Source organism: Spea bombifrons, chromosome 6 (genome assembly GCF_027358695.1).
Source record: "Spea bombifrons isolate aSpeBom1 chromosome 6, aSpeBom1.2.pri, whole genome shotgun sequence".
Lineage (NCBI taxonomy): Eukaryota > Metazoa > Chordata > Amphibia > Anura > Pelobatidae > Spea > Spea bombifrons.
In genome coordinates, this window is record NC_071092.1 from 50,219,122 (window position 1) to 50,241,695 (window position 22,574).

Here is a 22,574-nt window from a genome sequence, read left to right on the forward strand (position 1 = left end):
GCTTTATCTCACACGGTGTGGGCAGACTATATTTTAGCGCTGGGTCACGTGACCCCGGTTCGCTCCTGTCTCCCCGCGGTGTGGTTCAGGTCAGAAAGCCCTTTCTAAACTATTTTGACCTGTAGGAGGAGCAAGGAACAAGGGGTCGCAGGGTTGCTCTGGGCCCCCTAGAGACACGGGCCCCATCGCAGCTGCGCCCACTGTAGTTACGCAAGCGGGAACAATATTTCCCTAAACTGGGGCCACAAAAAGTGAAGCATACCATTGCCTAAAATGTCTTGGTATGGTGCCATTAAGATTTCACTTCACTGGAACCCTGAAAACAGCCCCAGACCGTTACCCCTCCCCCCAAACGTTACCGCAGGCGCTATGAATACCGCTGGAGAGCGCCCTCCTGGCATCTGCCAAACCCAGATCTGCCCCAAAGACTCCCGGAAATCTGCAGTGAGCGAAGCGACAGAGGACGGGCATCTGGCAATATCTGGCCAAGACTCTCCGCTCGGCCTTAGAGAAGGCACTGAAAGTTTAGTCGGTGACATTTTAGGTGATAGGTCTGACTGGACATCATCCTCCAGGGGATGAGGCCACGTCTGGTGATGTGAGTACAGCGGGGGTCGCTCCCCAAATACAGAACGCATCCCGAGACAGTATTAGGACAGAAATCCTCAAAGTTTTCCTCAAAACCCCCAAACAGGATGTTTGTCCATCTCTGGGGAATTTATTCCGTCTCCGCAGCAGTCATTTATTTATTGTGAACGCTCTCATCTCCGTGGCTGTCCTGGGACATAATGCAAATTATCCCAAATAAAACCATATGCTGAGCCATGGTAACATCTAATCCAAACAGCGGCGTCTCTTCCGCGTTCGCTTTAATCCAATCCCATAGCAACAATACAAAAAACAACTCATGTTTTGTGCCGTCCACAATGATGTTTATGCATTCCTGCGCTGCAACCTCTTAACCAAACACAGCTAATGCAGTCGCATCCCCAACCCCATTAGGGGGAGAACGATACCCCCTGGCCATTAGAGACCCCCCAGTGAGCAATGGAGACGGGGCAGAGAGGAGGCCGGATCCACAGACCCTTCCAGCTCCATAGGATCAACATTAGGAGTCGTCCTGCGGCTGCAGATCCCGCAGAAATTCCTAAAATCCCTGTTTTTCACTTGTAGATTTTTGTACAGCTATCTCCGCGGGGTTTTACGCCACTTCTCCATTATACTACTTTCAGTTGTTTTTTGATTGCAGAGGCAGGGTTGAGCGTGGCTCCCACCCTGGGCTTCACACATCGGAGGGCCCCGCTGTACCACTGCTTACAGCGCTCTAATGCTTGCATCATCCAGCCCTGGCTGCGAGCGACGCAGAGACGGTAAGCGTGGAGGAGAGCGAGAATCCCACCGCTCTTCCTAAGCAAAAAGGGACCCCACAAACCCTCCATGCACCAGGGCCCCGCAGACCCTGAGGGCAGCAATAATGTCTGCATACAGCCTCTCTGTGTTGGAGGAACCTTCATTAAAAGACAAAAACAAGTTTGTGTAAAGAGATTTGTGGCCAAGAATCTGGAAAAACTTTTTTCGCCTTCCTGTTTTCTAGAGAAACAGAGAAAGTATTTCTTGAAATGTTTCTCTGGTTTCCATTTAAACAGACGGCGCATGCTGTGGCTTCCGCTGCCCGTATTCCAAGCTCCTGGAGACATTCCTTCGCAGGAGCTTCAAAGATCTGGCACGTAACAGATTAACCTTAATAAACACATATTCCGGGATTAGGCCTTCAAACGAGAAGAAGATCGGGGTCCGCGTGGAATGAAAACACGTTGGACGGTTCCCACGGTTTATCGCGTTTCATATTCAGGGCCGTTCTGCTGAATGCAGATTCTTTGGGATTCACCTATTTTTCAGGTTAGTCGAAGCGTAAATATTTTTCATCCAAAAATGTTTTACAAACAAGTTCTACAAGTTTAAAAATGAAAAGCCCCTCCGTCCAGATCATTCAGCAAATAATCAAATAGTTCCATTGAACGCATGCGCGAGTTCTACCGCATCCCCGGCCCGAGCAGCAAATTTCGGGGAAACAGAAGGGAAATTGGGGGGTTTGTCATCATAACGTTAACTTCAAAGCATTTATCGTCTGCCGCTGATAACAAACAGATCTCTTTAGTGTTAACGCCACGCGAGTCGTCACGGGGTCTACAGCCCGTCAGCTACCATCGGCCTCATCATGCGTACCTCAAAGACCATTATCTGCAAGGAAAACAAAGTATCTGCCCTACACAAACCATCAATAATCTTCATACTCTTCACCTATTCTCAAGAACATTACCGACATCTCTTCACCTATTCTCAAGAACATTACCGACACCTCTTCACCTATTCTCAAGAACATTACCAACACCTCTTCACCTATTCTCAAGAACATTACCAACACCTCTTCACCTATTCTCAAGAAAATTACCAACACCTCTTCACCTATTCTCAAGAACATTACAGACACCTCTTCACCTATTCTCAAGAACATTACCGACACCTCTTCACCTATTCTCAAGAACATTACCGACACCTCTTCACCTATTCTCAAGAACATTACCAACACCTCTTTACCTATTCTCAAGAACATTACAGACACCTCTTCACCTATTCTCAAGAACATTACAGACACCTCTTCACCTATTCTCAAGAACATTACAGACACCTCTTCACCTATTCTCAAGAACATTACCGACACCTCTTTACCTATTCTCAAGAACATTACCGACACCTCTTTACCTATTCTCAAGAACATTACCAACATCTCTTCACCTATTCTCAAGAACATTACAGACACCTCTTCACCTATTCTCAAGAACATAACAGACACCTTTTCACCTATTCTCAAGAACATTACCCACACCTCTTCACCTATTCTCAAGAACATAACAGACACCTTTTCACCTATTCTCAAGAACATTACCCACACCTCTTCACCTATTCTCAAGAACATTATAGACACCCCTTCACCTATTCTCAAGAACATTACCGACACCTGCGGCATCCTTCGCTTCCAGATCAGTAAAATCGAGCTGCGTCTGATCAGGGAAAAGCAGACCTGGGAACCCCCAAAAACGCATGACGAAGAATCAGCTTTGTGTTTTTGCTCTGGAATTGATTTATACGAACATGGCGTTTGTATCTGGTAATGAGAACCATCCACATCTGCTGACCCCAAAATTCCTGGGTTTTATTTACCAATGATTTAGCGAAGAAAATATTTTGGAGCCTTAAGACATTTCCATCGCTGAATACAAAAGGGCTTACAAAATTCTCAAAAACGAAAAATAGACAAAATAGTTTAAAAACATTAGAAACGTCACCTCCTGGTTACTTGGATTCTTCTTGGGTTACGAAAATGCAAAATTTCTCTCCCCAACCCCCCCCCCGGCGAACATTTCTGCTTCATAAAAAACTCAAATTATTTGACATCTTCTACGTGATCTGCCGGCTCCGAAAAGTATTTAAAGGTATTTACCCCATCATGTGGTGTCTCTGTAGGAGAAAGCGTCTCGGCCTTCTTGGAATGTGGAACCAGGGGTAGGACACTGGGGGGGAGCGGAGGTTGTAGGAGATGTTGGGGAGCCAAGGTGAGCGGACTGCCCGGGCAGGGGGCACCAGGAATCGATGTCGGCCGGTTTAGTCCTTTTAGTGCCGCTGTGATGGGGACGGTGATCACGTTGGAGAATAAAGCGGCCGAGGGAAAGTGTTTCGTTTGTCGGATGGGTTTGTGGAGTGGATTGGTAGCCCACGTCCTTAGCTGCCCGATCTGTTTCTTAGCAGGGGATCTAAGCGAGATTTGCTTCTGTGCGCGGCCCCTATTTTACATTTAACCTCAATTCATAGAAATGTTTCACTATTTAGGAATAGGGGCCGGTTTAATGGGTAGTTCTCATTTGGGATTTTTTTCTTGTTTCAAGCAACATTAAGACTGTTTATCAATGTTTAGAAATAACGTATTTTTATCAGACTTGGAGGACTCCACAATAGCGTGCGCATGTGGAGGGCCGACTTTGCCAACGAACACGTATTGGGATCTGTTTGATAAGATTGATCTCTTCCACCTGGAATTTGGGTGTCAGGAGCCATGAGGGTTAGCGCCAGCAACCCTGTCTCTGGTAGTTAGTCCTCCTAACCATTACCCCACCAGATGGCTTCACACGTGCACAGTAATGAGATTAGTAGTAAATACCCCATAATCCGCCTCCCCATTCACTCCGGCATTTATTCTGTGTTGTATTCAGAAATCGGTGCCGAGAAGATGTATTCAGAGCACAGCCCAAAAACGACTCCTATGGCACAAACACCATTTAATCTCCAGATACCCTCTCCCCGCTCCGTGTCTGAGATCATTTAACTCCTTTAAACAGATAATCGTTTACGCTATAAAATTCTCTGGATTTCAAAAACCTGATAAAATTTGGATGATATGGAAAAAAACAGGACGGGACATGTCTGCGACGGCATCACCTGCCCCTGGGGCAGAAATGCCTTCCGTGCAGTTTTACACCTCACAGGGAGAGATTCACAGCTACAATCTTCCAGCTCAGGACCCTGGCGAGTAAATACTACCCCCTCCAGCCACATCGCCCATTACATGCCACCCCCTCCATTACATGCCGCCCCCTCCAGCCACACCGCCCATTACATGCATCCCCCTCCAGCCACACCGCCCATTACATGCCATCCCTCCAGTCACACCGCCCATTACATGCCATCCCTCCAGTCACATCGCCCATTACATGTCACCCCTTCCAGCCACACCGCCCATTACATGCCACCCCCTCCAGCCACACCGCCCATTACATGCCATCCCTCCAGTCACATCGCCCATTACATGTCACCCCTTCCAGCCACACCGCCCATTACATGCCATCCCCTCCAGCCACACCGCCCATTACATGCCACCCCCTCCAGCCACACCGCCCATTACATGCCATCCCTCCAGTCACATCGCCCATTACATGTCACCCCTTCCAGCCACACCGCCCATTACATGCCATCCCCTCCAGCCACACCGCCCATTACATGCCACCCCCTCCAGCCACACCGCCCATTACATGCCACCCCCTCCAGCCACATTGCCCATTACATGCCACCCCCTCCAGCCAAATCGCCCATTACATGCCACCCCCTTCAGCCACACCGCCCATTACATGCCACCCCCTTCAGCCACACCGCCCATTACATGCCACCCCTCCAGCCACACCGCCAATAACATGCCACCCCCTCCAGCCACACTGGGCTGCAATAGGTCTCTGAACTTTAGATACTTTGCAGCCTCTCAGCAGAAGTGGTAGAGGGTAATACAGCGAGATAATTTAAACATGTGTGGGGTAATCATATGGTTTCTGAACATAGAGAGGGTGGTAGATAAGCAGAACAGCCTCCCCGTGGAAGTGGTAGAGGGTAATACAGTGAGGGTATGAAACATGCATGGGATAGACATCCGGCTCCTGACGAGACCAACGGCTGATTAAGGTTTGAGTCTTTAAAAGCAGTTGAAACGTGAGAGTAGACGGCCGACGGGGGTCCAAGCTGCCGGCAGAGAAAGAAATACAGTAAAAGTGGCCATCTAGTGGGGATAATAGGCAACTTCCTTTTCTGCTGTCCCCCAATTTAACCCTTTTCTAAGTAAATATAAGCCCCGCTCAATGCCCCAAAAATATTTAATCATGTAAAATTTTTGCTGGCAACTCCTGACATGCGGCACCAATGTCTGTACTAATAGATCGTTCAGCACACTGAGCTGATGCTTTATGGCAATGGTAATGAAGTCCGTTCCTCCATAGACTTTCATTAGTGATTAAGACTGAACGATCCCGGTCCTTCTTCCAGCTGTTAACTAAGCTCTGCTCCGTTCCCTTTTTATTTTTTTTCAAGAGGAACCATCTTTGTCCGTCACATGCAATTTTCCGCACGGTTGTTCTAAGAGTCAGCGGAGAATTCCGCCAAGATTTCAGCAGCCAGATATTAAAGCAATATGGAGGTTCCCACATCGCCAGAATAAACATAAAATGCATCTAAACGGAGGGATAAAAACCGGGGCCCTGGGAAAGCAGACGGACGCAGAGGATAATACCGAGACAACAGATCGGTAATCTTTATGGAACCTTCATGCGCCGGTTGACAGGGCTGAAAGAACGTGGCTGCGCAGGTAAATCTGTGGCATTAATGACCGTTTAACGGCCAGCGTAGATTGTTTACGAAAAAACGAAAGGTTACTTAAAAGCAAAAAAGTTCAAACAAATACTTGGAAACAACAACAACTGAAACGAGACGCAGCTGCTCCTTATCGGTTTCCAGGAACAATCAGTAAAAATGAATGCCAAAAATATACTAGAGAAAGAAGAATCGTTACCATGGCAACCATGTTTATGACCATTACGAAAACGTAATTACATGACAAAATTAAAATAAACGTAATAAATGAGATACAGAATCAATCAAGTTCCTGGAAACTTGCGCAGGTTCACATCTGGTCAGACTGCGGCATGAGGAGCATCCAGGATCAAGGAGATAACGTGACGCGTTTCACGGAAGTCAGGATCTTAACCGGCAGACGTTTTACAAAATACATTTCAGCGGAAGAGAAAGATTCCACCCTGCGCAAGATTCATCTGGAAGATGCCTGCGACAAAGCAAAGTCCGCGCACGATAAATGCATTCCATGGGGTGACATCGGCCCCAAAAACATTACAGGAAGATTAAAATCAGTCACATCAGGTTTACACCGAACTGCCCCATTAATCCAAATGATCACGGAATCCAAAAATCTCCCACCGGCAGATCTGGGCATAGACTGTGGATTTACAGAAATCTACAAGACACCAGAAGGGTCCATAAACCAGAATCCAGGGCAAATTGAGCAACGGGGCCATTATTATTCCATCCCTAGGAATCTGACTTAAAGAAAACGATAGATATTTATTACCGTTGCTGCTCTCAGATTGACGGCTAAAAAAAAAAAAAAAATTAAAACAAAAAACATGCGTAGGGGCAGGAATAGCAGTTTGTGGGGGGCAGGAATAGCAGTTTATCCAGTAGTTTGATGTCTTCTGATAAATACATGTCACAGAAGCATCCGCGTCCATGAGTCTTCAAGGTGGGGGTTTTGCTCAGACGTCTCTCATCCAGTTAATCAGGATGCGGGAAGCTCACACTCTGCAATAATATTCGTATGAATCAATTCACGCAGAGCGTTTTACAATACATGTATCCAAGGGAGATGACTAAAACGATACTTAACTAATACCACGGAAAACATTATTCCCAGGATTTAAGTAACACAGAAAATGGCCTCATCGTACGAGACAGCGAGTAAAAAAAGACCATTTATCACACCCAGAATCTTACTTCCTATACAAGTTACTCGAACACAATAATTTCATACGGAATTCCAATTTTAATATGAATCTGATAAAAAAAAAAAGCCAGCGTTTAGGGTTAAAATACACTTTTTAGAGGCCCCCAGAAATAGTCTCCACACAATCTGGACGTGTTTCTTGAAAGCAATAATATTACAAGTTATGGATATTAGGGACAGAACGTTGATCCAGGGATTTATTCTGGATCCATATTTGGAGTCGGGAAGGAATTTTCCCCCTGGTACGGGGCAATTGGCATCGGCTTCATAAGGGTTTTTTGCCTTCCTCTGGATCAACACAGTAGGGACACAATATGTATATAGGTTGAGCTTGATGGACTTTGGTCTTTTTTCAACCTTATGAACTATGGTACTAATCTAACAAACCCAAAGTGCAGGGGGTGTCAGGAGGCAGCTTACCACGTGCCACATCGCGCAGGTCGCCAACGTGGTCCTTCAACAGCACGTGCAGGTCACCAACGTGGTCCTTCAACAGCACGCGCAGCGTCGGATACTCTATTACCGTCTTATTCCTCAGGTTTTCCAGGAGGGATTTATTCAGATCCAGTTCACTGAACCTTAAAATACAACGTGAGCTCCCATTACCCCCGGAGTCATGGTCATACGTACATCACAGTAACAACGACAATTTTAATTTTTTGTAAATAATTTGTGGTCAGCTGGCATACAAAGAGGTCCATAGATGCATTCCTTGTACTACACCACTGCGATATCCCCTTCTTCGGGGCATTTATTAAAAACCCAGAAGACAGCCAGGATCAAAACATGAGATGTAAAGCAAAAAACAAACAAAAAAAGAAAATCGAATTGCATGGCTCTACGGTGATAAATATGACCCTTCCAAGGGGCTAAACCATCCTACCTGTCCAGGCCCGGCCCTTTCTGTTCAAGCACCATAAAGACTTTCACACCTGACGAAGACGACGTGTAAACCCTCAACCTGCAAGACAGAAGATTCATGGTGGGGTTTATTCCTGGTGCATAATACATACACCGGGGTTCTCAAGCTGTCCCCTCCAACCGTTACCCGGAAGGGCATTTGGCTGCTGTCTTTTACCAGAGGGCAGTATTGACTTTGTATAAAGTTTAGTCATTGTATAAATACCTTTGTCGAATGACTGCATCTGATGCTTCCGGATCAATGTATTTCTGCAGAATTTCCTCAAGTTTTTTATTGTCTGGTATCCTGCCCCGAAACAAGGAGAAAGATTTGCATCAGATATCTGATTTGCAAGCAACAGCTTTTGGGTCTTTAGTTCACAAAAACGATTATCTGAAATGTCCCCAAACTGTACCTTTTTTCTGTGTATTCGGCCTGACTCTGGGGGAACTGCAGCTTCAGATGCCAATAAAACCTCTGCTCTCTGCAAAGAGATAAAAAGACATTTTCACTTTGGCCCAAACATCATCTAAAAGTCTTAAAAAAAAAAAATAAATAAAAAAAAAAGACAAGCAGTCTGTTCATGCAGCATTACGGTACACGGTGTTACACGGGGCACATAAGAATGGCAACCTTTGCCCCTACTCATCATCCAGGTTACCTCTCTGCCCCTCTCTCATACCGGTTTAGGAAACGCTTTATGATGGAAAGAAGAGAACGGTGTGCGCCGGTGCCCAGAGTATCGAGCTTTAGCTAAAGCCAGGAGACCGCAAAGAACGAGCTAACATTGAGACGACATAACACATTAAAGCTGAGCTCCGGGCCGCAGACAAGAAATTCCTCGGCCTCAGATTATACGCCGGCCGGAAACTCTCACATTGACACGAATTCTTGGAACAAACTGACAAACTAGTTAACAAGTCCAACAGCAAACCTAGAAAGGGTCACAACCTGCAGATACAGGAACGTTCACATTATTCCCGCAGGTGGAGAACACAAAGAACTCAAGGTGGAGAACACAAAGAAGACGGACCAAATTATTATGGCAGCGGTCAGCATTCCCCCTAAACCTACCCGCAAACGCAGCATTCAGCAGCGAGAATAACCAGAGCAAGCGGCACTGCTTATTATCCTTTATTATATATATAGCACCATCATATTCCATAGCGCTGTACAACGGGATGCAATCTGTTAACAGTTACCTGGGTATGACAGACTGGCACCTGCGTACTCAGGGAAACCTGGGGCCCCCGAAATAAGATTCTTCCAGACCCCAAATCATCTTTCAAAGCCCTCTAAAGTTTTCTATTGTGAACAAACTCCAAAAGCCCGTTCTGCCCAGAATTATTCTAAAGACGCTTTATTGTGATGAAGATTCCTCGAGTATTCAATTTTATATTCCCCGGGGCTGGGGGTCCCTTTTATCTGTAGGAGAGACTTACTTCTTGTGGAAGAACGTGCTGTTTGCTCGTCTCTTCGTAAAACCGATCGGCAGTATCTTCAGATCGATGCCCTGCTTCCTCGCTCGGTTCTTCATGAAGTTTAGCTGCAGAACAAAAGTTACAACCCAGGATCACGAAGCCGTTAAATCTGCAGAGTTTACTTTACGGATCGCACAAGATTTTACAGAACTCCTCTTACAAAACATCTGAATGGCATCGCTACGAATACTCTATGACACTCATATCACACAAAATACCCCCAAACCGCATCACACCACTCTGAAGCTGCCCCATAGCGTGGACCACCTCCAGCCCTCGTGCTGCTATGGGGGGCAGCTCCAGCACCAGCCTCGTGTGGACGGCGCTGGGTTAAGAGACTCCATGGAAAAGCAATCTGTATTAAATGCGAACGTACATATTTGTTACTGGTTTGGCGGGGTAACAAGCGGTCTCGAGCTGCGCTCTCGCTCACTCGCCCAGCATCTTCCAGAAAACGATAATCTGCAAAAGCAAAAAGAGTCCAGCCGCTTAATTTCCCAGGAAAAAGGGTAAAGCATAAGAAACACATGGCGCCGGCCCCAGGGCCTCACTCACCGCTCAGAAGGTTTATTTCGTTGAATTTGTTAAGCGGAACAAACATCGTCTTGTCTCGGACCCCGCTGCACCCGGCGTCTGTCTTGTGCTTTTTTACACATGGCAAACTTGGGGAGAAATAAAAATATATATATATTAAAAATCCTCGGGTCCCTAAGCGACAAACGGACAACAGGCTGGGCATGTTTACCTGCATGAATATTTCAGGCACCCGGGGCATCTGTACTTGGCTTCTTCTCCACCGCAGATCTCACACCTACAGGAAGAACGTGACCAGGACAGAGCTGTAACTATAATGGGATAGGGATAACATACTGGGGTACCCAGGGCAACACACTGTATCTAGGAGTGCACTACAGAAGGGGCACATATTGGACCCAGGGGTGCACTACAGAGGGGGAGCACATGGTACCCAAGGGTGCACTTCAGAGGCAGCGCACATGGTACCCAAGGGTGCACTACAGAGGCGGCGCACATGGTACCCAAGGGTGCACTACAGAGGCGGCGCACATGGTACCCAAGGGTGCACTACAGAGGCGGCGCACATGGTACCCAAGGGTGCACTACAGAGGCGGCGCACATGGTACCCAAGGGTGCACTACAGAGGCGGCGCACATGGTACCCAAGGGTGCACTACAGAGGCGGCGCACATGGTACCCAAGGGTGCACTACAGAGGCGGCGCACATGGTACCCAAGGGTGCACTACAGAGGCGGCGCACATGGTACCCAAGGGTGCACTACAGAGGCGGCGCACATGGTACCCAGGGGTCCACTACAGAGGGGGGCACACATGGTACCCAGGGGTCCACTACAGAGGGGGGGGCACACATGGTACCCAGGGGTGCACTACAGAGGGGAAGCACATGGTACCCAAGAGAGCACTACAGAGGGGAAGCACATGGTACCCAGGGGTAGAGTACAGAAGGAGACTTACACTGTACCCAGGATAGCACTACATAAGGGGGAGGCAAGCACATTGTACCCAGGGGCCGTCTGGCCCACTGTACATAGTTCACGCAGCGTATGGGGCAGTTACTGAGCTTGACACCGTGGGTTGCTGGAGGCAGATCCCAGGCCTGGGGTCGTTCTCACCTGTGGAAAGACATCTTCCGTTTGGAACAACCTGTCTGTTGACTCTCCTCTGGATCCTCCCGGAATCCCACACTGTCCGAAACCCGCGACTCCTCCATGCCGGTCCTGGTGACACACGTGCACCGAACTTCCTGTTTTTCCGGGCGCCGGAAGAGACGCCATATTATGGCTGGCAAGCGCTGCGTCTGGCATGTTGTGACGGGAATACTAATCCTTCCGGCGCTACTGAGCGGTTGTGGCGAGAGATAAACCACTGGCGGTGAACATTGTATAGATTATATATAAATATATTATAGGGATCCCTGGGGTATCAGTCGCGCTGCCCCCAGCGTTTATGATGTCTGTTCGGTGTTCACTGTTCTAAGCCGTGGCCGCCTTCAGGGGGAATCAGGGTCTGGCCATGGCAGGGGGTAAATCTCATCTCCTCAGCCACACATCTTACACTTTGATCCCTACAGTCAGAGCTCGGTGTTCCCTATAAGGACGGACAATAACCCCCCAAACACCCCGGGCGAGCCTGTCGGTCGTGTCTTCCAGGAGTCACATACATGTCACATAATTCATGTGCCACCCTCTGCAACGTGTGATTTGATCCACACGCTGCCCCCTGCGCCGGTGCCGTACGGTAACGTCACATGTCCTGTTGGACACCCTGCTTCGTGCCGCGCCTCCTATCCGCTTTCCGCTAACTTATATTATAGACGGGAGGCGAATATTATCCTAAAAGATAAATCCCAGATCCTTTCTCTTTGTAAGATTCTAGTAACCCTGATTTTCCTACGACTGCCGATTCAGAATCTGATAGAACCGTAGATTAAAATCTAAATGTTTCTCTGTATTACCCTGATAATAATCTTTTTGGGAAATGCTTTTTGACCCCCCTTTCTGAGAATGGGTCCTTACACCTAATTTCTCTAAGTGTAAAGCAAATTCCATCAGAAAGCCCCCGGACAAAGCAGTTCGAAGTAAGTCAGGAATATCCTAGACCTACTATCCCCAATAAAGTATGTGATCAGTCGGTCCTTCAAGCTTCTGCTGTCCGATATTCGGCAGAGCGGAGGTGTCATGCTCAGAATTTACCTGGATACCATTCTTTTCATATCCAAAACCTCCTTCAAATGTCCCGTCATACCCAATCGGCTTCGCATTGACCGTCCGGTCTGTGTTTTGTAATAAAAAAATAAATTTGGATAACTCTCATCTTCTATAAGACAAATGAGTACGTAGTAGGAGTGCTCTCTGTATCTATACCAGGTCCTTTACATTACAGGCTTCTTCAATGGTTGAAGGCCAAACATCTTCTGAAAGGTTTGTGATATTCAGACATCTTCTTATCTACCAATGCAAGTGTAAAACACTTTTGGGGCACAAACATTTCTAAGCTTGAAACGGGAAAGAGATTTTGGCGAACTCCAGATGTTATAGAACCTATTCAGAGTCTATATGGTCAGGGGACCCATTTAAGTCATTTGACTACCAGAGACTGGTAGCTGGAAAAGCAGGTTCTTTTGTCTTAACATATTTTAGAACCAAAAAACTGCATTGTTGTGTCCTTCTCAGGATGGCCAACATCTCAACAATCAGATATGTAAATCATTCGGGCGAGCGCCAAATCAAATAATCCAGCTGACCTAGCTGTAGCAATGTTATACAAGCAACCTGCGGAGGGTGCTAGAGAGTTCAGCATGAGTTGTAGTAACTGGAGTAGTTGGGAGCTAACCAGCTCAGCATGGAGTGCATCAATCTATGCATAGGAGGTATCAAAACACGGTGGCAGCGGTATGTGGATAATACTGAATTTCTAAACTGCAAAAGAAAACCTGGAGCTTTTGAGCAATATACAGCAGAGGCACAGAGAGGCCTTCAGAGCACCGGGAAGCCTGTTTGAGTAGCAGACTTATATACAGCAGAGAACACTGTAAGCTTACTGATTATATCATGGAAGCTGTCCTAAAACCACCAGAAAGCTTGAATCTCAGTGCTGCTACCTTGTCACAAGCTTGGAGAAGCTGGAAAGAGGAGTTTACTCTGTATGTGGATCTGACACTGACAGCGAGAGATGAGAGCAAGAAGGTAAAACTATGTTATTATTTGATTGGTGTGGAAGGTAGAGAAATAGCCAAGACACTAAGCATCCCAGGTGATACAGAGACCCCTGCACTGAGAGACATTATACAAGCATTTGATAAATATTGTGACCCAAGAAAGAATGAAACTGTGGAAAGATATAAGTTTTTTTAAAGGAATCAGGAGCCAGAAGAGAAAATGGACTCATATGTCACACATTTGAAAAGGTTAGCAACAACCTGTGAGTTTGGGGATATAAGAGACTCTTTAATCAGGGACAGAATAGCCTGTGGTATAAGGGATTCCCAATTAAGAGAGAGACTTTTAAGAGAAGATGAGCTGAATCTTGAAAAGTGTCTCCAAATATGTAGAGCCTCACAACTGACAAGAGAAAGTGTGAAAATGATAGAGAGTCCTTCTCATTCCATGGTGCATGCTGTAACACCAAAAGTAAGAAAGGCACATGTTAATGCAAGTAAGAGTACTGGATATCTTCTGCTGTGTAAATACTGTGAGAAAAGACATGAGCGAAACAAAGAGAATTGCCCAGCTTATGGACAGACATGCAGGAGTCGTGGCAAAAGCAACCATTTTTCTACACAGTGTAAGCTGAAAGAAAACATTAAGCACATGAAAGTACATGCAGTCACAGAGGACGCAGCATCAGATAGTTATGAGGATGTGATGTGGATTCAGTTACAACCTGGAGCAGGCAGTGTAAATGTAATACAACAACCAACTACAAACAGAGCAACCCAGCTCTTTGCCACTATGATGCTGGATAAAAAGCCCATCCAATTTCAGTAGACAGTAGACATACAATCTACAGATCAAGTCCTAATGATGTACAATGAAAGAATTCTTAAACCTGTGGGTAAGTGCAGAATTAAACTGCAAAACCCACGTAACAACAAATGTTATAGGTTGGAATTTACAGTGGTAAATGAGGGTGACCATGTTCCTCTGCTGGGAATAAAAGCTGTTCAGGCAATGAATTTAATACAAGTGCAGTTTCACAACATTATGGCAATGGATTGTCACACAGGGCCACAGCAAACTGACAGCCAGGCACCTATTGATTTGCATACCTTACAAGCACCATTCTCAGATGTGTTTGAGGGAGATGGATGTCTGGAAGGTAGATATAAATTAGAAGTGAATAATAGAATTGAACCAACAAAACTACCCAAAAGGAGGGTGCCTGTGTCCATGGTAAACCCTCTGAAAGCAGAACTCCAAGACCTTCAGAAAAGAGGTATAATAGCACCAGTACAACAGAGCACAGATTGGATAAGCAGCCTAGTGATAGTCAAGAAACCTGGCACTGTGTGAGCCTGTCCTGACAATGGTCAGTACCCTCTGCTGTATCAGATACAGAGCCAGAGCTGTGTGAGCCTGTCCTGACAATGGTCAGTACCCTCTGCTGTATCAGATACAGAGCCAGAGCTGTGTGAGCCTGTCCTGATAATGGTCAGTACCCTCTGCTGTATCAGATACAGAGCCAGAGCTGTGTGAGCCTGTCCTGATAATGGTCAGTACCCTCTGCTATCTTAGATACAAACCTGGCGCTGCATGAGCCTGTCCTGATTATGAACCTGTCACTGTATAGGAAACAATGCATTTTCCTGCCTCCTAAGACAGAATAAAAGAAGATGTTTGAACCATGAGCAGCAAAAATAAACAATTTTTCCAAAGTATTTTATTAAAACATTTTTATTTTGGGACAAATAAAATTAAATTAAAAGTTAGCACCAGGTAATATTGCTGAACACATCAGAATTGATTATTATAACTTAAAATCAGCATTTTTTTTTAAATATTTGCTGAATTAAAATTTTTTTAAATGTTACAAATATATACATGTTAACATCTTTGGATGTTTGAAAAAATAAGTACATCCCAGTCACAGAAAAGTGTAATAAATCCTGCTTATCATATTCTGCTGATACGCAGTCCTCTTCGGGCTATAAAATGGAGCAGGATCACAAATCACTTTTACATACGTAGAAAACTTCACATAAATAATGCTTGGGCTTAAACTACAGCCTGCTTTTAAAGGAGTTACTGTGATGTATCCAGTACATACAGGATTAAAGTCACTGGGAACTTGTGGTGGGGGGTGAGGTCGGACACCTCTACCCAGAGGTATATGCAGCAGTGCTAAAAGATGCTTTTTACATGGACACAATAACCCATTTTCCGCAAGGAAACCAATACTGTTCGAAACGATCCTTCAGCCGATGCTGTTGGTGTTACGGTCGCACAGGTCACCTTTGGCTGCGTAAAAATCACCGTTCACTATTTCCTGTCTGAGACGTCAATCCCTGGAGGGGCTCCTGGAGAGCATCGGGTGAATTTATTACTCTGTCCCATTTAATAAGCGTCGCCCTAATTATGATGAGGATTTCCGTGAAATAAGTTTCCTAAAAAGGTACCGAGTACCTGCCCGTACCCTGCACATACTACTCCGTCAACAAGAAGGCAGTGGTGGCTTCCATTTCACCGTCACTAGTGGCATCTTTGTGGTTATCTGGTAGCAGGACTTCCAAACAGCTGCCATAAACCGGCCAGAGCTGTCCGATACTGGGATCGAGGGGTGAAAGTTTCCCCAGATGTATCAGAAAAAGCAAACTGGGCCGCTCTCTAAATAGTGGCGTTCGCCTTCCTGAGAAGGGAGCCCTGAAACCTCGGTCACGGGAAGCTGATTTGTTTCCTGAGTGCGAAAAATGAACTGCGTCTTGTGCCACCTGTCGTCCTTAATCTGCAAGAAAAAAATGTGCAAAAAGCTGTAATTTCTGCTCTTTCATGGCTAAAGAATTAAGCACATTAAACATGGCTGTTCCATTAAACTATCACATGCACTTTGCTACGTTCATTAAAACGATGCAGCTCGTGCTTTTTGTTGGTTATTGGGTGTAATTGGTTTGGAGATCCTTGGTTTGAAAGGGACTATCTCCCCACACACACACACTCCCCAAAGATCGGAACAATAGAATGTTATATTATAATTATATATTATATTATAATTGTATGTTTTTGGTCACATAGGAAGGGTACTCGTGCCAAAAAGGACAAAGCCTGGAGGAATTCCCACGGCTTACACAATCATCCCGAAATGTCGTACCTGGCATTCGTCTGTGATAACGTTTCTTTCAAGTAATCTGTTTCCTTCAAACAGGTGACCGTTCCATCCCTTGAAGACGATTGTCGGCTGATGTATTAAGACGGGGGAGTTCAGACAATGGACGGTGATCGTGTGGACGGCCTCCAAGCTCAACAAATGCAAGAAGTTCATCTGCACTTTCCCCACAACAAACTCCAGCTGGGGTAAGAAAAAGGGGCAAAAAAGCCCCCCAAATCATTACAGTTTTACACGACCCGTGAATTGTTCTGGAAATAAGACATCTGTGGGACATGTATACAGGGATCTGAATAAAATATGTGTCCTCTAAGGTTGTAGGAAATTCTGCAGTAAAGCAGCCATGAAGAAACCTCAGTGTTTCAGGCCTCTATCAGCCGGACCATATCAATGTTATATTAATATTATTATATACTTTGTTACATGTATCACCTCCAATTTACCCAATGGGGGACAAGGAAGGCATGATGGTCTTACAGTACAGGTAGTAAAGGTGCCCTACTTTTATAGTTTGTGAAAATAAACTATTCCCCTGACTCCATAGTCCAACTCCTATGAGAAACCCTCTGCGGGATTCTTGTCCCTCTTCTTTCCATGCTTCAGCACACTGGACAAACATGGGACTCCTGTGATCTGTCCTGAACTCATCTCATAGGGGAGAATGGGAGTGCATGCATGCCAAGAGCAGGCAAATAATAGCCGATCCCTTTAAATAACCTCAAGAAACGGGCAATTTCCTCACTCATGTTCAGAGAAAGATATAGTGAGAAAACGGGGGTTATCTCTCGTAATCATCCCATTGTACAGCGAACGTGACGGCGCTACGTAAGGTAAATGATAATTTGCAGAACAGGTTTACACATTTAATAAATAGTTTGTGGGGAAAAGATGTTACCTTTGCAATGGCAACTGGTGACAGGCATGTCTGCCCACCGGCTGTGAAGTTGCAATAAACCTCAATGGCATCTGAAGGGCATCCAAGGTTTGGATCAATCCAGTATTTTCCTTGAAAAGGGAAACAGATGATTACAGAGGAGCCTAAAGCTTCCTGGCGGGTAAAAGACGCAGACCATATGGAATCTGTTCATTTCTCTAATGCCATAAAGACTCAAACTTAATCAGTCGTTGGGCTCATCTTCTGGAGCCGTATGTCTATCCCATGCATGTTTAATACCCTCACTGTTTTACCCTCTACCACTTCTGCTAGGAGGCTGTTCTGCTTAACTATCATTCAGTAATGTAAAATATCTGCTGGTCCAGGTTGACTGGAAATCCTACTGGCAGGAGGTACAAAGACACTGTGCACAAAATACGACATTATAGAGGCTCAGCATTAAGGGAAAATTAACAATTCACTCCTCGCTGTTTAATGTAATATTTGGCACCAAAACAAAAGCTCATCTTTTACATTCTCTGGAATTTCTGTTCATGGAGATAAAGTCAGATTCTCACCAACCAACTCAACATTCTCTAGAATTTCTAGCATTTTCCTACTAAAAAACCTAAGGAAGTCTTATGGATACACTTCAGGTGGGTAGAATGTATCCAGAATTGAATACGTTTAATACGGTACCTACCGTCGGGGAGTTTGTGTTCACAGCTCAGCAGGTCACGGCAGATCCGCGCAGGGTTTTCCCGAGTTCCCGGTGGATTCTTAATACTGTGCATTAAATCAGCCAGATAACGCAACGTTTTAAATATCTCTGCGCTGAAGTCTGTCACCTCCGTATTCTGGTAATTCTGTCCCATAAGTAGAGCAACAGGCAATGATTAATGCGGGAAACAGAATTACATCCGGAATCGTACACAGGCATTCATTTATTAATCAGAGCAGGGCGGTTACAGTAATATTAATATTATTTATTAATAATATTATTAATCTATGATTTCTGATTTGTCTGCTAAACATCACTAGATGAGAGATAAGGACACTTAAAATAATAGAAAACAAATCTGTTCCTTTAACTGCTCACAAGCGGTGGGCCGATATATTCAGCCGCTCCGTGGTGCATTTCATGATGGATTGTTAATAATATTAAAGGTTTGTTTATGATGTGTGTTATTTTTTTGGTCCCGTCATGCTGGGATATCTCAGATTAATGCTTGTAGAGAGCCCTCTGTGTGTTTTCCAACAGGCCTTGTGAGTTACACAAATAAAGGTTAAGTGCGTTATCTGGTTAGTAACAAACGCCTTCCGCTAGCATCTGAATAATAACCAATATGTGTTATGCCACCATAACCAATACACATGTATGGAGCCCAGGTAAGCAAGGGGGCCCGGCCTTCCTGATCTGCCATGGGCTCTCTCACTACCTGGTACTCGGCCAACATGGCCTTCTGCAGCCCGCTACACATGTCTGGGTCCTTGCAGGCTTTGGGGCATGGCAACAGGAGGTGAACCCCCATGATGCCAGCCCGTTCCTCCAACATACTGGTTTAGTGAGTAATGCCGGGACTGCCGGGGTGGTGCCTACCTCCATGTGCAGCGCGGCGCTCGACTCGATTAGGGCTTGGATGGCAGAGTTTATACTCAGCTGCCTCTGTAGGAAACAAGGACAATGTTTAACTCTCCTGCCAATCATATCATTTGGATAAACATTTCTAATATTACGGGTGAAAGGTCCCCATGCTGGGGCGGTTCTGGGCATCTCTCATGGGTCACCCCACGGCCGCTGAATATCGTCTCATTTCAGAGAAACTTAAAATTAGTTGGATGGATTTTTCTCAAACGTTCAAACAAATCACTTCGCCAGTGTGACCCAAAAGCTGAACATCCATAAAGATTGGTGAAATTATTCCTGAATAATGCCTGAAATGTCCCTTTACGATGGTCACAGCTGGCACTGAGCGCAATCCCATACAAACAATGATTTATTTCTATAAATATACTTACTGTTGGCCCTGGAATTCCTGGAGGACCCTAGAAAAGAACGTGTTATATTTCATTATTTTTATCCTCTGTTTTAGATCCGTTCCCTTATGTTATTTAATCCAAGTGTTTAACTTCTAATCCTCTCCCTTAAAAGGATTGGAACTTTTCATCTCCTTCCAGCACCTACAGCCTCTGGATCGGTTGGGGCCTTCATTAGTGATCAATTAACCCCAACCAGCTTTATTCTGTACCGTGAGCCTCTGACTGGCATCTAGAGGGGCGATGCTTGGGACTGACGGGCATAGTCCTGTTTATGGTTCCACAGAAGAAGTTAAAGGAAGCGGCTCCCTGATCCGTTACACGGATTAAGAGACAATATCCCAAATAAGAATTCGTTCATTATGTGTTCCCACATTCTTATGAAAATGTTTTTAAATCCCGTTTAAATCTCAGATTCAGACCCCCATAGCTTTGGTATCATCCCCAGAACCTCATAACTTCTTTCTATGGGACATGGGGTGACCTTCCCTACAGATCAGAAAGCAACAATTTCTCAATAATACTATGACATCATACGCACCGGGGGCCCAGGATGACCTGGTGGTCCTTGAGGTCCCTGAAAAAAGACAAAGTAATCAGTCTGGGTGTATTTACTGGAGCTTATTGCGAACATTTTACAAAATTCTTTCACACCCTTTGGTAAAACAACCAACAATGGCTATCGCTCCGTAGGCCACTCCAACTCCCACACCACAGGTCACTCCAACTCCCACACCACAGGCCACTCCAACTCCCACACCACAGGCCACTCCAACTCCCACACCACAGGCCACTCCAACTCCCACACCACAGGCCACTCCAACTCCCACACCACAGGCCACTCCAACTCCCACACCACAGGCCACTCCAACTCCCACACCACAGGCCACTCCAACTCCCACACCACAGGCCACTCCAAATCCCACACCACAGGCCACTCCAAATCCCACACCACAGGCCACTCCAAATCCCACACCACAGGCCACTCCAACTTCCACACCACAGGCCACTCCAACTTCCACACCACAGGCCATACTAGCTCCTGGTCTGCACTACAGCCCACGCTGACTTCTACTCCTTGCCACAGCTTACGATGGCTCCCACTCCACACCACAGCCCACACAAATCAAGAGCCGCACAATCATATTTTTCCCCATAATATCACATTAATTAATAGAATTCTCACCATGTCTCCTTTTGTGCCCCTTTCTCCTTTGTATCCCTAATAAAACAAAAGCAACTTCATAATTTAGTAAATTAAGGTACAGAAAAAGCCACTTCCTTCAAGAAAAGCAGAGTCCAAAATAATGTAATTATCCTAACAGAGTCACATGAGCTGAAGACATAGCGATGTCTCTGATCTCCTGGCCTTGGTCCCTGCTCCATAAACCCTCTTAAATCAAATGAGAAATCAACAATTTTAACAACAATGGCAGCAGCTGATTTTTGTTTACCGAATACAACACCTATAAATGAATGTAAATAATACTGAAGACGACATCCCATGCGTGTTAAATTCCCTCGCTGGAGTAGCCTTTACCACTTCTGAATACAAGCCGTATGTATATATGCTGCCGTGTAATGCTTGTGTTGGCCAACTGGCATGAAACCACCAGGTGGAGGAAGCAACCTCAAGGTGAAGCATCAGGACATGAGGAGATTGGATTTCCGTCATCCCTGACCTACCCTTCTGGCACCAGATTTTACCAACACTGTCCCCCACCATTTTAAGGGGGGGGGCATGGTTAGAGGCGGGGCTGGAGACAGGCTCACCCACCTACCCTACCAGTCAAGGCACATTGCAATGGATTAAAGCACCAGGATATCAAGATGGCCACACGGGAGCTGGCACAGGCCCCATTGATTTTATGGCTCAATGAGTGGTCAGGGGCCATCTCTTATCCTCTTCAACCAGCCCATGATTCCTACTGGACAGACTTGGTGCAACAATGCCTGACAATTAGGACTTTGCTACTTAAAATAGGACACTTGAGAGGTATGCAAAAGGAAGTGACTTCAGCCATGAAGCAGAAGGAGTCTGCAGCGAGACATACAGGTGAAAGGAAGAATCTGTACTCACCAATAAACCAGTGGGTCCAATAATACCATCTGGCCCCGCTGGACCACTAGAACCCTTTAAAAATGAAATGTGAGGATTAAAGAATTATTAAATAATCCAAGACCTATAGACAAGAAAGCGGATGGGCGTCTATGAATTTAGCCTGGGGCCAGCTTTAAAATGTGTTACATCTAATCCTGCATATTGAAGGTGGTTGGCTGTCTGAATTTAGGACTGAGCTGAAACGAGGCTTCTCCTTCCAGCTTCTGCTCCCAGTACTAAGTGTGCCTTTTCTAGGATATAACATAATGTTCTACTATATATAGCAAAACAGAATATATATATATATATATATATATATACTACTATTCCACGTCTTCACCACCAGTATATTCCCCCCCACAGCAACTCAGGTGCCCAGGCAGGACACCTTCACTTGGGTGATGTGGTTAAGGGGGCCAGGAGCAAGACAATTCACCTACCTTACCTATCTAGCCACCCCATGATGTGTTGAAAGAGAACTCAGTGATATGATGTCACATCTCCATTTTACAGCTCAATGGGTGGCCAGGGGAGATCTCTGACTTCATCAATGGGCTCATGATCTATAGTGCCCAAAAAGCAGAACAATGGGGCAGCACTGTGGTACAGTGCCCAAAACTCGAGAAAATCCCTCTTAAAAAGAGGAGACTTGGGAGTTATGCATCAGAGATTGAGGTACTATTTCTAGAGCAATTCTTCTAGGATATCAACAAGTTTCACTTGAATTTGTTCAAGAAACACAAGCCAACGGCACTACTTACAGCTTGTCCGGATGGACCTTTGGGGCCAGTAATGCCCACGTGGCCAAAGTCTCCAGTAGGACCCTACAATATGAGACACAATACGGTATGCATGACTTTAATTCATCAGTGAACATGTACCTAATTAGTCAAAACTCTGCTGCCTTTCTGCTTATGGATTTGATGCTTCTACAGA

At 45.5% G+C, this 22,574-nt stretch overlaps 2 protein-coding genes across 2 annotated transcripts in view; both read right to left on the minus strand.

Annotated features, from left to right (window-relative positions):
- Positions 1–6,770: 6,770 nt before the first annotated feature.
- On the minus strand, positions 6,771–11,545 carry ZNHIT6 (zinc finger HIT-type containing 6). Its single transcript, XM_053470358.1, has 10 exons — positions 11,421–11,545; positions 10,518–10,583; positions 10,328–10,434; positions 10,149–10,234; positions 9,734–9,837; positions 8,707–8,775; positions 8,517–8,597; positions 8,274–8,351; positions 7,811–7,968; positions 6,771–6,844 (listed from the first exon to the last, which is right to left on the minus strand). The coding sequence occupies exons 1-10, from the start codon at positions 11,516–11,518 to the stop codon at positions 6,771–6,773; spliced, it is 921 nt and encodes a 306-aa protein (XP_053326333.1). The 5' UTR covers positions 11,519–11,545.
- A 3,639-nt stretch (positions 11,546–15,184) lies between these two features.
- COL24A1 (collagen type XXIV alpha 1 chain) overlaps positions 15,185–22,574 on the minus strand; it is a 64,195-nt gene continuing 56,805 nt past the window's right edge. Inside the window, exons 49-58 of the mRNA XM_053469165.1 lie at positions 22,400–22,462; positions 21,618–21,671; positions 20,724–20,759; positions 20,079–20,114; positions 19,520–19,546; positions 19,101–19,166; positions 18,204–18,366; positions 17,522–17,631; positions 16,612–16,809; positions 15,185–16,248 (exon numbers count right to left, since the gene is read on the minus strand). Of these exons, the coding sequence (XP_053325140.1) occupies positions 16,105–16,248; positions 16,612–16,809; positions 17,522–17,631; positions 18,204–18,366; positions 19,101–19,166; positions 19,520–19,546; positions 20,079–20,114; positions 20,724–20,759; positions 21,618–21,671; positions 22,400–22,462 (897 nt within the window). The 3' untranslated portion in view covers positions 15,185–16,104. The remainder of the gene's footprint in view (positions 16,249–16,611; positions 16,810–17,521; positions 17,632–18,203; positions 18,367–19,100; positions 19,167–19,519; positions 19,547–20,078; positions 20,115–20,723; positions 20,760–21,617; positions 21,672–22,399; positions 22,463–22,574) is intronic.

Excerpts from the sequence above, each read along its gene's own strand:
- ZNHIT6 (XM_053470358.1), bottom strand. The coding sequence starts at position 11,518 with ATGGAGGAGTCGCGGGTTTCGGACAGTGTGGGATTCCGGGAGGATCCA. Across the intron at positions 8,598-8,706 it reads GCCGAATACACAGAAAAAAG|GATACCAGACAATAAAAAAC; the intron begins GTACAGTTTGGG and ends GTTTCGGGGCAG. Across the intron at positions 6,845-7,810 it reads CCTGCGCGATGTGGCACGTG|ATTTCTGTAAATCCACAGTC; the intron begins GTAAGCTGCCTC and ends GGTGTCTTGTAG.